The sequence below is a fragment of the Leptodactylus fuscus genome, chromosome 3 (genome assembly GCF_031893055.1).
Source record: "Leptodactylus fuscus isolate aLepFus1 chromosome 3, aLepFus1.hap2, whole genome shotgun sequence".
NCBI classification, from domain to species: Eukaryota; Metazoa; Chordata; class Amphibia; order Anura; family Leptodactylidae; genus Leptodactylus; species Leptodactylus fuscus.
This window is the reverse complement of record NC_134267.1, coordinates 162,040,314-162,055,549: the sequence shown is the minus strand read 5'-3', so window position 1 is coordinate 162,055,549 and position 15,236 is coordinate 162,040,314. Positions and strand designations below refer to the sequence as shown.

General features: G+C 39.8%; 1 protein-coding gene across 1 annotated transcript in view; it reads left to right on the top strand.

The window, feature by feature from the left end:
* Nucleotides 1-15,236, top strand: part of ECT2 (epithelial cell transforming 2) — a 47,315-nt gene that overhangs the window by 17,961 nt on the left and 14,118 nt on the right. Inside the window, exons 9-18 of the mRNA XM_075266705.1 lie at nt 1,562-1,692; nt 1,908-2,023; nt 2,109-2,171; nt 5,373-5,595; nt 5,942-6,078; nt 6,790-6,909; nt 7,493-7,561; nt 8,335-8,445; nt 9,579-9,675; nt 11,906-11,987. Coding sequence (XP_075122806.1) covers nt 1,562-1,692; nt 1,908-2,023; nt 2,109-2,171; nt 5,373-5,595; nt 5,942-6,078; nt 6,790-6,909; nt 7,493-7,561; nt 8,335-8,445; nt 9,579-9,675; nt 11,906-11,987 — 1,149 coding nt within the window. The remainder of the gene's footprint in view (nt 1-1,561; nt 1,693-1,907; nt 2,024-2,108; nt 2,172-5,372; nt 5,596-5,941; nt 6,079-6,789; nt 6,910-7,492; nt 7,562-8,334; nt 8,446-9,578; nt 9,676-11,905; nt 11,988-15,236) is intronic.

Here is a 15,236-nt window from a genome sequence, read left to right as displayed (position 1 = left end):
TAGGAGTGCAGGTCTCTGACAACACAAAGTGGGTGCAATGTTTTGGGCATCGAAATGTCACATTTCTTTTAAAAATGTAAATTTTCTATTTTTGGGAAGCATTTTTAGTCTCCATATCATAATACTACTTGATACATTCCTTGACAGGTGTAGTTTCTAGAATGGGGTCACTTTTGAGGGGTTTCCATTGTATTGATACTTTAGGGGCTCAGCAAATGTGACATGGCACCTGAAAAAATATACCAGCAAAATCAAATAGCGCTCTTTCCATTCTGAGCCCCACCATGTTCCCATACAGCAGATTATGACCACATATGGGGTATTGCCGTGTTCAGGAGAAATTGGTTAACAAACTGTGGGGGGCTTTTACTCCTTTAAAGCCTTGTGAAAATGAAAACTTTGGGGATAAAGTGACATTTTAGTCATTTTTCATTTAGACATTCCAATGTTAGTAAAATCTGTGAAACTGCTGTAGGGTCAAAATACTCACTATCCCCCTTGATGAACTCTGTGAGGGGTGTAGTTTCTAAAATGGGGTCACTTTTGGGGGGTTTCCATTGTTTTGGTACTCTAAGGGCTCTGCAAATGAAACATGGCGCATTAAAACTATTCCAGTAAAATCTGCTGCTCAAACATCCAGTGTCGCTCCTTCCCTTCCGTGGGCTGCCATCTGCCCAAAACTCATTTAACACCCACATGTGGGGTATTTCTGTGCTTGGGAGAAATTGCATGATAAACTGTAAGATGAATTTTCTCCTTTTAACCCTTTGTGAATGTATTAATTTTAGGTCTAAATGAATGTATTAGTGAAAAAAAAGTTAAATGTCTAAATTTCACCTCCATATTATTTTTATTCTTATGAAATGCTTAAAGGGTTAACAAACATCCCAAATGCTGTTTTGCATTATTTGAGGGGTGCAGTTTTGAAAATGTGGTGATTTACGGGGGTTTCTAATATATAGGCCTTTATAATGATCTTCAGAACTGAAGCGGTCCCTAAAAAAAAATTAGTTTGGAGAATTTTCTTGTAAATCTGGAAAATCGCTGTTACACTTGTAATGTCCAAAATAAATTAAAAGACAGACAAAAGATGATGCCGATATAAAGCAGAGATATGGGAGATATTTATTCATGTATTTGGATGGTATGACTATCTGCCTGAAAAGCAGAGAATTTCACATTTTGAAAATTGCAATTTTTTTTCCAAATTACCATCAAATTTCCTTTTAAGTAAATACAAAAATATTGATTAGTGTTTACCCACTCACATGAAGTATAATGTGTTACGAGAAAACAATCTCAAAATCACTTGCGTAAGTTAAAGCGTCTCAAAGTTATTGCCATTTAAAGTGAAACGTCAGTTTTGGAAAAAGAGGCCTGGTCCTTAACGCACTTTTGGGCAGTGTCTTTAAGGGGTTAAAAATAAGTCTCCTATTGAAAGTGATTGGCTAAATCCAAAAAAATGGAAGTGCAGTGAAAGTGTTTTTTTTTTTTTTTTTTTTGTTGTCCCCCCCCTTACTTACAGATTACTAATCCTCCGGATTTTTATTTTCTCTTTTAGAGAGTTCAGTGCCACAGATGATGAGTTCAAGAGTGAATTCAAGGTCTCGCCATTTCAAGACTGCGTATTAAGTTTTCTTGGATTTTCAGAGGAAGATCGAGTCAGCATGGAAGAAATGACAGTCATGCAAGGTGCAGAGAAAGTGAATGTGATGAGTTTCACAAAATCCTATAACTGAAATAGTTATTTATTCTGCTTGACCACCTTCATCTTTATTGAATTAACTATATTTTTAGTAAATCGGAGGAAGAGCAATTTTTGTTTTTTCTTTTTATAGTTCATAAAGTATAAGGTTAAAAAAAAAAATTTCCTCTTCATAAATTGAAAACTTTCCATGTTACTTTAGGGGGACAGTTTTTACCAGTTGGGGATGAAAATTGCACTCACCTAGTTGTTGAAGAAAATTCAGTCAAAGAGTTGCCCTTTGAGCCTCCCAAAAGACTGTATGTTGTAAAGCAAGAGGTGAGTAGGTGATGTTGAGGCTGGATGGCTGGACTTTCAGAGATGTAGTCTGCTGGTTTGTTTATTTTTCTTCTTGTCTCTCCAGTGGTTTTGGGGAAGTATACAGATGGATGCCAGAGCTGGAGAAACCATGTACCTCTTTGAAAAGGTAACTCATGGCTTTGTTTTTTCTCTAGACTTTAATTTACAACACCATCCTGTCATATATTTGGATTATCATGGTCTTGAGGGTACTGTCAGTGCACCTCCAAAATTGGCGGCAGGAGTGGAATTGTATTGCGCAGCTCTGCAAGTGCTAGGGTACATAACCTCTGCTTTTATCAGAGCAATGTGGCTGTGTCACCTCATTATTTTAGAATTAAATTGTGGGGTGCTGACTGGTTGCCATAGCAGCCATGAGCTTAACAGTGATCTTTCTTGCACATATACCTTTTAGACAAAAAAAAGGCCCATTGGCAAGAAAAAAAAAAAGTTTAATATGTATAAAGGGAGTGTTGCCAAAAAGACCTAATTTAAATTAAAAAATTATATATATTTTTTTTATCGTATTCCTAAATATCCTGAAGTACCGACACTGCTTTCTAAGTTAAATAATGTGCTGAGATTTCCTGTTTTCTGTACATTTCTTTGCAGGAGTCACCTCACACATTGCTGATCACAACTATTATGTATATTTACTTAAGAGAACCTTTCACCGATTTGGACACAGGCAGTTTTATATGCTGCTGGAAAGCCGACTGTGCGCCGAATTCAGCGCACTGTTGGCTTTCCCGATCTGTGCTCCGGGTAAAGCGCTATCGGTCCTGGTACCGTAGCACTTTACAGTCAGAAGGGCGTTTCTGACAGTCAGGTACGTCCTTCTCCACAGCAGCGCCTATAGCGCTGTACAGTGTGAGAGGGAAGGAACGCCTCCTCCCTCTGCTCACAGTGCTCGTCCATACAAGAGTATTATCAGGAGGGGGTGTTCCTCCCCGCTCACACTGTACAGTGCTATAGGCGCTGCTGTGAAGAAGGATGTTCCTGACAGAGTGTCAGGAACGCCCTTCTGACTGTAAAGAGCTACGGTACCGGGACCAATAGCTCTTTACCCGGGGCACAGATCGGGAAAGCCGATAGTGCGCTGAATTCAGCTCACTGTTGGCTTTCCAGCAGTATATGGAACTGCCTGTGCCCAAATCGGTGAAAGGTCCTCTTTAAGATGCAGTCTACTGGTTACCATAGGTAATTTCACAGCTTATCTTTTCCCCTCTCTGCGCAGGTCACAGAACATGCCTACAAAACTCTCCCATGAGAATCGATAAGGTCCTCTCCAGAACATTGTCTATGGCCCTATTGACCTGCATGGGAGAGTTCTGTGACTTGTGCAGAGGAAGGAAAAGTTAACCCGTTAAATTCAGTATTGTGACTGGTGGACTCTGTCTTATTTACATTAGTTTGTGACTTCCTATCGCCTGGAGTTAAACCATTTTAGGCTTAGTACCTGCAAGGTTTCTAGGGTTGGTTTTTATTTTAATTCTGAGAACATAGAAACCTAAAAAAAAAATTATAATTAAAACAGTAGGTAATTCCCTGACAACACTTTTCCTATGTAACATTGCATAAAGTAAATACACTCACCGGCCACTTTATTAGGTACACCTGTCCAACTGCTCGTTAACACTTAATTTCTAATCAGCCAATCACATGGCGGCAACTCAGTGCATTTAGGCATGTAGACATGGTCTAGACAATCTCCTGCAGTTCAAACCGAGCATCAGTATGGGGAAGAAAGGTGATTTGAGTGCCTTTGAACGTGGCATGGTTGTTGGTGCCAGAAGGGCTGGTCTGAGTATTTCAGAAACTGCTGATCTACTGGGATTTTCACGCACAACCATCTCTAGGGTTTACAGAGAATGGTCCGAAAAAGAAAAAACATCCAGTGAGCGGCAGTTCTGTGGGCGGAAATGCGTTGCTGATGCCAGAGGTCAGAGGAGAATGGCCAGACTGGTTCGAGCTGATAGAAAGGCAACAGTGACTCAAATAGCCACCCGTTACAACCAAGGTAGCCAGAAGAGCATCTCTGAACGCACAGTACGTCGAACTTTGAGGCAGATGGGCTACAGCAGCAGAAGACCACACCGGGTGCCACTCCTTTCAGCTAAGAACAGGAAACTGAGGCTACAATTTGCACAAGCTCATCGAAATTGGACAATTGAAGATTGGAAAAACGTTGCCTGGTCTGATGAGTCTCGATTTCTGCTGCGACATTCGGATGGTAGGGTCAGAATTTGGCGTCAACAACATGAAAGCATGGATCCATCCTGCCTTGTATCAACGGTTCAGGCTGGTGGTGGTGGTGTCATGGTGTGGGGAATATTTTCTTGGCACTCTTTGGGCCCCTTGGTACCAATTGAGCATCGTTGCAACGCCAAAGCCTACCTGAGTATTGTTGCTGACCATGTCCATCCCTTTATGACCACAATGTACCCAACATCTGATGGCTACTTTCAGCAGGATAATGCGCCATGTCATAAAGCTGGAATCATCTCAGACTGGTTTCTTGAACATGACAATGAGTTCACTGTACTCCAATGGCCTCCACAGTCACCAGATCTCAATCCAATAGAGCATCTTTGGGATGTGGTGGAACGGGAGATTCGCATCATGGATGTGCAGCCGACAAATCTGCGGCAACTGTGTGATGCCATCATGTCAATATGGACCAAAATCTCTGAGGAATGCTTCCAAGCACCTTGTTGTATCTATGTCACGAAGAATTGAGGCAGTTCTGAAGGCAAAAGGGGGTCCAACCAGTTACTAGCATGGTGTACCTAATAAAGTGGCCGGTGAGTGTATAATGTGCAACATTTATTCTATTAGCCTTTAAGTTTGCTGTTTCCACCTCCTTTTAAAGAGCACCTTTCACCACCTCCACCAATTCTAGCTCTTAACATCTGTTAATGGTTGCTGCCCTGATTCCAGCACAGTTGGATTGGCACGAAAACTAACAGCATTGATTTCCCTGGAATGGTGGGGGCAAGAAGAAGAATTCTAACTGCCAGAATAAGAGGAACAGCACATTTTAAGTGGTCCTTGGGGGTGATGAAAGGTCCTCTTTAATAAATTTTGAGCGATCTCAAAAAGCAGACTTATTGGTTTAGAATTTGTAGCATTAAAATGCACAAGAGTTGTGAATGCTTCCTTAATACTTTGTGTATGTTTTTCTCATGTTTTTGGTTTTTGCAAAATACTGACCAATATTCTGCCATGTGAAAGTGACCTAAAGGATATCTAATGCTTTTTGTCTTATAATTGCAATAATATAGTACAGTACATTCAGAGTATATGCTTATGTGTTTGTTCTTCTTAGCATGATAGTCCAGCCCTCAAAAAGTCTGTGTCGCTGCTATCCTTGAGTACTCCAAGTAGTAACCGCAAGAAACGCAGATTGAAAGATACTTTGGCACAGATAACTAGAGAGACTGACATTTCACCATTTCCACCTCGAAAACGTCCTTCAGCAGAACATTCATTGTCTATGGGATCGCTGCTTGACATATCAAACACACCAGAGTCTGGAAAGTCTCATTCAGGTAAGTGTGTCCATTTGCAGACATAAATGTTAGGTTAGTTTTTAACAGCCTTATTCATACTATGAAATCAGGACTGTATGTCTGATGCATTTCTTAGACTGAACACTATTTGGTCTTGACACAAGAAATCCGTTTTTACCTCTATTCCCACAGCCTCCAGCGTTCACAAATTCCTATTTATTCCTAGATTATCTGTATTTATTACAGTTTGGAATCTGCAATTCAAACTCTTCAAAATTTTTTATTTTTTTTGTCTGGGCGCTATACAGCCATTAGACATTTTATGGGGAATAAGTACTGTGTGTCTGTTTTATAAAATATATATATTTCATTTTCACTTTTACAGATACCCCTAAAATTTCTTCCAAACCATGCAAGATCTCCGCAAATGTACCCCAAAAGCAGTCGGCAAGATGGCAGGTTGCAATGGAGTTGTATCAAACAGAAAGCAACTATGTTGACATTCTTACCACCATTGTGCAGGTACGGTAACTACAAACTTACAAAACTTGATATGTATAATGATATTGGGGCAAATTTAGGGTGTTTTTACATGCAGTGCATGCAACAGCTTATCAAACCTTGCATATGGTTTTACTATGGTTTTTGGATGCATGGTTTATACTGATTAAAAGAAATTTTCACCTATATAAACTGTGTGGTCAAAAATACATTGCATCTGTAGTCTTACCACGAGTTGCTTCTGCACCAATCATTGCTCATGTACTGTAAATGCACCCTTGCTAACCTTCTATAAACTTAAAACAGTAAACTTAGAGAAGACAATTAGAAATTGCACCAAATATACTTTAGTTATTCACACTGTCTGATGTTTAGACCCCATGCACACAACAGTGTGTGCATTAAAGGGGTTGTATCTTTGGGAAATGTCATTTTTAGATAAGCACATCCTTGCATAGCCTTTAGAAAGGCAATTCCACACCTACCTTTAGTATGTAAATTGCCTCGTAGATTTTGTATAAGTCTGTTTTTATTCATATGCTACTGAGCTTAGACCGTGCACCGGAAGTGTCTGTGTGCACTGTCTGCTCTATGTGTATGTGAGGCTGCTGTGCTGATGACTCATCTCTGCTTTACATACACAGAGCAGACAGTGCACACAGACACTTCCGGTGCACGGTTCTGATGTATTTTAGCTTAACTCCTTTTTATTTTTTATTTTTTTTACAACAGCTCTTTCAAGTTCCCCTAGAAAAAGAGGGACAGGTAGGAGGGCCAATTCTTGCTCCAGAAGAAATAAAGACCATTTTTGGAAGCATTCCAGACATTTTGGATGTACATACGAAAATAAAGGTATGATATCTGTGTAGTGTACAGTGAAACTGCACCTTGTCACATTCTTGCATGGCTGCCTTGGTTTTGACAGTACTGGACTTCACTGTTTGGGCTAGTTCACACGTGGGCAAAGGGGAGGTTTTTGACAGCGGAATTCGCTTCAAAAACCTCTCCTTTAACATGGTGGTCTATGTAGACCACTAGCTTTTTTTTTCCTCCTAGCGTTTTCCGCCTGAAGAAGCGACATGACCTTTCTTCAGGCGGAAAACGCCTGAAGAATTGCATAGAAGTGAATGGGAGGCGAAAACCGCGCGGTAAAAAACCGCGCGTTTTTTTGCACACAAAACCGCGCGGTTTTTTGCAAAAAAACGCGCGGTTTTCGCCTGCAGTTTCTATTGCACATATAGGAAAAAAAAACCCTAGCGAAAACCGCGTCAAAAACCTCGTCAAAAACCGCGTGGAATGCAAAAAACAGCGTAAAAAAAACTCCTCGAGGTTTTTTACCTCGCACAAATAAGCTAGGCGGTTTTCACGTGTGAACTGACCCTTTCACTCATTGAAAAGTTTTATTTATTTATTTTTCCTTCTCTACCTGTTATAGGAAGACTTAGAAAAAATGATGATAGACTGGGCAGAAACCAAAAGTATTGGAGAAGTAATCCTTTGTTATGTAAGTTTTTCATGTGAATAATTTACACTGGGTATCAGACTGCTGGGCTCTTAGGGGAACTTTAGAGAAACTCTTGCTGTGATTGCTGAGTGTTCCATGTGAATTGAGCTTGGCTTGCTTGGACAGCCCTGCAGAAGTATATGGAGTAGTGGCTACACGTGCATGGAAATGCTCCATTCGTACCAAATACACAAACAAACTTTTCTTTTAATTGGGGGTGGAGGGGCTACCTTTTGATACCCCTACAATCAGACCTTTAAAGAGGCCGTGTCACAAAGTATGAAATGCTAATTGACCTACCGAGGTTAACCCGACTCCCAACAGGTTAACAATCTAGCACAGAGTGTTAACTCAACTCTTTCAAGAGTTTTCAATAATTGTAGTCTTCTGAGATATGATTGCTTAATCCATCCATTGATTGTCAAGATATGGCCCTTGGTAAGTTGTATGTAACTTGTTTTGGCGTAGAAAATAAAATGTTACTGTCCACTTGGACCACAAGATCTAAGTTACGTATATACTCTCATGTTCCATATGTGTAAGCTTATGAAGAGTTAAAGGTTTTTAGTGTGTGTCCCCTTCTTCCCCAGTGATATTTATAGTGTCTGGTTTACTAGGTGTCCCTGCGTGATTGCAGTAACAGTGTAAATTGAGCAGTCTTTAAGCTTGCACGCTGTCACTCCGTTCAGAGTTTTTTGGGCTGACTAAAGCAGTTGAATGCTGTGGCACTGCTAGTGTTTGTATGAAATACATTAATTCATTTCTCTTTTCAGTCTAAGGATTTGGTGAAAACATATCCACCATTTGTAAACTTCTTTGAAATGAGCAAGGAAACTATTATAAAGTGTGAGAAGCAGAAACCAAGATTCCATGCATTTCTGAAGGTATGCTGCCGATGTAACTGCTATATGATACAATATGTGAAGATCACTTGTGTTTTAATGAACTATGGTTGGGAGTAGGTGCACAAACAAAAATAGAAACCCGGTAGGTACACAATACCTTATCCAACTAGAGCCAGTAAGGAGACTGCATGTGGTGGTACGTGATAGACATGCAAAAAAATGGCTTGCCTGTGTATTTCAGGATGTACTTGCTCTACATCCAATGGAAAAATCCCCCAAAACCCAAAATATGACCCTCATTCATTAAAAGCACAATTTCAGTCCTTCAGTATGTTGCAGACAAACAAACAAACAAACAAAAAAAGCTGTGTTGTTGGAAGAAATAACTCTTCTATAGTACTTCTACAGTACAGTAGAGATGAGCGAACACTGTTCGGATCAGCCGAGCCGAACAGCACACTCCCATAGAAATGAATGGAAGCACCTGTGACGCTGACTTTGCCGGCAGCCGTCCGGCATCACAGGTGCTTCCATTCATTTCTATGGGAGTGTGCTGTCTTTTGTTTTTTTTTTTTTACAGCCACATGTATGTGATATATATACACACGTGGGTGTGTGTGTGTATATATATATATATATATATATATATATATATATATATATATATATATATATATATATACACTTACACTAAAAAGTCCACAAAATGCAGTGGCATGATGCTTTTAATTCCACTTCTTTCTAGCAATTGAGAGATTAGAGGTTAGACACTCATGCTGTCATTTAATGCTTTTGGTATTGCAACAGTATTTATCAATTGAGTCTTTTTTTTTTTTTTTTTCCTTTTGTGCGCTGTGAAATTTCAGGTTTCAATACACTAAGATACATACACTTAAATGTAACCATAAGTTGTTTGTTTTTTTTTGTTTTTTCTTCTCTCCTTTGTACACATTCCTATACAGTTTCCTCTCATCACTATCTCAGATGAGAGGATGTGATTTTAAATCATAGTTTAATTCATTGTTTCTATTAAAAATTTGAGGTAGGTGCTTTTGGCAATAAATTCATGGTTATTACAATCCATTATGGGGCAAGGATCAGGTACAGTCCTAATGTGTGTGATGGTGTTAGTCTATAATGTAATTTTCAGTAATGCAAATTTGTGTTGGCAGATTAATCAAGCAAAGCCAGAATGTGGGAGGCAAACATTAGTTGAACTGATGATCCGTCCAGTCCAAAGGTTGCCTAGTGTTGCTCTTCTTTTGAATGGTGAGATACTGCATTAAGATTTCTAATTAATTACAGAAAGCGCCATACTTGTTACCGTTCCATGTGAAGTGTTATCGAAGTGATTTGTTTCCCAATACCATTCTGATTGTTTTACTGTTGTCCATAATAGGCTTGACTGTTTTTAATGGTTTTGTCAAATGAGTGATGTCGGAATATTTTAGCCTAAATCCTTGTATTCCCCAATCAAACACTGTTGATGCATTTATAGGCTATAAGGTCGTAAAGTGTAACTAAACTTTTAGACATCTTTTGATTCCTGGCAGTATTTGTGTCATATAAAGGGGCTCTATCAGCAAAATCATGCTGCTAGAGCCCCACATATGCGTGCATAGCCTTTAAAAAGGCTATTCAGGCACTGTAAAAGTTAAATTAAACTACCCCCCCGTTTTAAAATAATAACTTAGAAAAGAATCTTCTCTACTTACGGAACGTGCACCCTGGGTGGGCATTCAGGGTGCGCCGTCTTCTTCTTCCCCTCCTCTTCTTCCTCTGTCGTCTTCGGTCCCGTCCTCCTCCGGCGCTTGCTCGCGGACACTGATAAAAAAAAAAAACAGCCCATGCGCAGTAGCACGCGGCTTCTACTACGGCTACTGCGCATGCGCCCGGGCTATTTTTTTTTATCAGTGTCCGCGAGCAAGCGCCGGAGGAGGACGGGACCCGAAGACGACAGAGGAAGAAGAGGCGGGGAAGAAGAAGACGGCGCACCCTGAATGCCCGCCCAGGGTGCACGTTCCGTAAGTAGAGAAGATTCTTTTCTAAGTTATTTTAAAACGGGGGGGTAGTTTAATTTAACTTTTACGGTGCCTGAATAGCCTTTTTAAAGGCTATGCACGCATATGTGGGGCTCTAGCAGCATGATTTTGCTGATAGAGCCCCTTTAATACATTTTGTAATATAGTTGACACATTTTGGAGAATTAATTTCTGTGAAAGCTTTCCTTTTTTTTTTTTTTCCCCACTCTCCCTTACTTCTGCATTGAAAGTTGTTTCTGCCTCACTGAATATTATTGTGTATGGGAGTACGAGGCTGTGTAACATGTAAAGAAAATGGGACGGTCAATTCAGTTATATCTTGGACATTATGAAACGTAAAGACTTGCTTTTTGTGTCATATGAAAGAGCAGATTAAGCCTGCAGTGCTATCTAAATATTTTGGTGTCAACCAGTGATCTCTCTGGAAATACTTTAAAGTGTATTACTGACTTTATTAATAACATTAATGTTGCCAGAAATCAAAAGTTGTCTGAAAGTTTAGTTATGCTTTAAAGGTCTACACTAGGAAAATCAAAAAATAATGTACAATAAAATTTAACTTTTATTTATTAATAAAAGATCCCTAAAAAAAAGGGGGAAATACTTGTATATCAGAGTATAACTAGGTAGGAGGATAAAAGATGGTTATGAGCGCTAGCTGTTATGCGTATACTAGTGGATAAGGCTTCCTTGAAACAAAGGTGCATAGGAACCCTGTCTGTGGTGGCGACTAATAGCCACTAGTAGCCGGGTGTAACCCACTCTTCCTGCTGCCACTGTTCCTTGGTCGAATGATGATGGTCGCGGGCCCATGCCAGTCTTCGAGCTCTGTGTTGCGGCATCAGCAAAGGTACAATAGTCGGGCGCTGACTGTTGAAGCCTATGCAGTGGACTTCTCGGCATACAGTTCTGGTGGAAATGGGGTCTTGGCACCCCACATTCAAATCGGTGGAGATTTGACTCACAGTAGACCAATGAGCGCTCCATACGACTTTGCGGAGGTGACGTGAGCATCATATCCAACACAAACGGCACTGGGACACGCCTTCCCGTGACTTTTGGTCACTGAGTGTACAGCATGGATAAAGTGATAACAGTAACACCCAATTGGCAAAACTAACAATTAAGACAAAGTCTACACTAGTTTTCTGGGAAATGCATGCATTTACAAAGACTGTGACTCCTGTTTGACAACAGGTCACTGTCATCTAGCAACAACTACACTGTGAATGGCCCCTAAGAAGTTGTGCCACTGTTGACACTTTATCCTGATTGACTATAAGTAGAGGTAATAGTGTGGTGTTTTTTTTTTTGTTTTTTATTCTTACATTCTGAGGTCTAAATTAAAAAAACATAACTTAATAATTCCTGGCTACATCTGAGATACAGTTCTAGATATGCTCTATTAAGGATGTCGTGGTGTTTTTTTTTTTTTTTTTTTTTTTTTTTTTTTCTAGATCTAAAGAAACATACGTCTGAAGACAATCCGGATAAGATGATGCTTGAGAAAGCTATTGAGTCACTGAAGGAAGTAATGACGTAAGTAATCGTATAAAGAATGGCTAGGTGGATCACCATGTTCAGTAGCTTGTGACTGATCATGGAAGTTTTATTCTGGCATAATTATAACATTGAAAATGGGCTATTTTAACACTAAAGGGATTCTATCATTAGAAACCCTTTTTCTACAAAGACCACGTCGGAATAGCCTTTAGAGTGGCTATTCTTTCCTACCTTTGTTATTCTGATCCATGCTGCCGTTCCACAGAATTTAGAAATTATTTTTTTTATGCAAATGAGTAATCAGACTCAGACTCACCAGCGATGCCTCTGTCGTCTTCTGCTGACACCTCTGTTGTGTCATCAGCCTGCACATGTCAATTCAGCCATTTTCCTTTCTTTTTTTTTTCTTTTTTTTTTTTAAATTTAAAGGAATTTCATTTTACTAACACTTGTAGATAGGAGGTTGTTTGCTTTCTAGATGGTCCGACTGCTACATTGCTCAGCTTATAGGGTAGCTGTCTGATCCATTATACAGAGCAGTGGCACCTCGCTGAGCCTGCCTGACTATACATTTAAGCGTACTCCTTGAAGTATCGTAGTGAATCACTCGTTTTTATAAGGACGACTCTAGATACCTACAGGAATCTATCACTACCCTCTCTTTCTTTATTATCTACTAGCCTCTGCCCGTGACTTCGTCTGCGGGTTGTTGGCGTCGATGATCCACCTATATTTAGCAAATTGCTGCCGTCGATTGTTTGCCTGCTCCAGCATTTCGGCAGCTGTTAAGCTGTCCTGCCGCTGAACTTGTTCCTCACACCGTGATTGTTCCTGCAGCTCGCTGGGACACCATATTAATGAGCGTATTTTTGGCGTTGATGATCCGCATGCTCCTGTGTTTCGGCAGCTCTCAAGCTGGCCTGTCGCTGAACTTGGTTCTTGCACTGTGCCTGGGATTGTTTCGGCATCTCACCACCTCGCTGGGACGCCATATAATGAATGTGTCGATGATCCCCCTCAGCTGTGCTTGAGAAGAACTCTGTGACTTCTGGCTTCCTTTATAGCTGTCGTTATTTGTGACAAATTTAATTTTTTTTCCAGGCATGTTAAAAATTGGCAAACTGCAAATTTGGATTAAAAGTGTTTGCCCATGTTTGTCAGCACTGGAGCAGATCAGATAATATGCAAAGGTGTCTACACACAGAGAGATAACAGCCTTGGCTGAGATAAGGATGCAGCTAAGACCTGTTTAATATAGTATGTGAACCTAAATTCATAACTATCATGAAGCCATGTCATTTACCAGGATAAAAAGTAGCCTATATTTTAACCGAGGTTACAATCTATGTGCCAAATTTAATTCAAATCCGTTCAGCCATTTTTCCTCAGTCTTTGGTTACGCTTGGTACATGCAGTCATCATTAGTTTTCATCCGGCACTAGAAAAGCAGAAATAAAAAAATTCATAATCTGATTTTTTTTTTTTTTTTTTTTTTTTTTTTCTTTTGTAATTCGCATTTTTATTTCTATTAGAGATCCATTAGTTTTGAGCTCCTCTGTTCCCAGTAGCCAATGACTTTAATTTGTACATGAATCTGTAGAAAACTGCCTTTAGGCTCCTTGCAGACAAGGTGGTGTAGTCCAGTATGCGATCTGGGTTTTTCCAGGATGGCACACTGACGCATTCAATTCTGTTAGCCCACGCACATGACCGTGAATTACTGTTTTGTGTGTGGGCCAGGTCCTATTCCTGTCCGGTTTTGTGGCTGTGCTTCCACGGATCCTACTCATTGAATGAATGGGCCCATGGAAGCATAGGCAGCTGTCAGTTTTTTTTCAAACTGACAGAAAAGCCCTGCATGTAGGATTTTTTTTGTCCGTTTACAACCACGTCCGTTTTTTCAAGCGGACACTAAAGGGGCCCCTAGACTATCAATATTATTGTGCAATATTTTGGTTTGTGCCATATAATTGTATGTGGATAATATTGAAAGGTTGTGCAATATATTGTGTGATGTTCAAAATCTTGAAAATATATTGTGCAAACCGGATAATAATGTCTGTTGGCAATACTGCGCAATTTTTTTGTGTTAGTGATGCATATACATGTGTATTTCGGCTTGATAGTGTTCCTTTTACCGATTTCAGGAGTAACCAAAGCGAGGAGTTCATCAAATAATTCTCCGTCCATTCGTACAAAGTTGCGAAAATCATTTGGTTCAATTACTTTCAGTTCATTGAGTAATTTGTCGTGGGTGAACTTCTCCCTATCAGTAAACCACTGTTTGGCCCATTTTCTACCTTTCTGTGAGCCTTTTTTTTTTTCTTTTTTTTTTTACGACTTGCGGTCACAGCAATGATCACGCAACACAGTTCAGTTTCACTCAACATGTTGACTTTTGGCAGACACTTTTTGCACAATGTGGTTGTACGTCTGTGCTCGCAATTGCGCAAAGTATTGCACAACCTTCAAGATCGCCTCCATACGGTACAATCTTTTGTACAAACCAAAATATTGCACAATAATATTGAATGTCTGTGGGCCATTTAAAGGACACAAGATAAAATCCCGTTGAAATGAATGGAAATTTGCAAACGGACCAGCTAGTGTCCATTGCTAAAATCTTGTACGGACAATAGCCGCGGACACCAACTGTAGTTTGAACGCCCCCTTAGAAGTTGATTTTTGAATATTCTGTAAATGTAAAAGCTGATATTTTAATTTACTGTGGAACCTTCTGTAAGAGCATTTAGAACTATATTAAAGAGGACAAGCATTAGGGCCTAATTCCTGCCCCCTGCGAAGCAAGGACCCACACTGAGTACATGGCCAACACGGTTTGTCTCCTGACAATATCATCTCTGTACTACACTAGTTGTTGTTTCTTGCTTAATATTGAGTTATACAGGCATCAGGGTAATGTCCACTTATCAACAGTGGTATTTTTAAGATGTTGCAAAGATATTGTAAAAGAGTCTGTAACCTTCAATCAACCTTCAGTTCCCTAATAGCGCACCGTTCTGCGCTTTTGACAGGCTCTTTGAAATAAATTTTTTTCTCTGGAAAATATTTATAGTACATAATCTTCCACTTGACTACATAAATATTTCACTTTCATGACATTCTCTGCAATGCATATTCCAAGCAACAACCAGATAAACAAGCAACTTCACATTGATATGTAATTACTAATCCGCTCCTTTCAGCCAGACAAAGCCTTTACTTCTGTCTGTGCAGAGGGGGAGACAAAAAAAACAATCCTTTTATATATTTCTGGCAAAATCC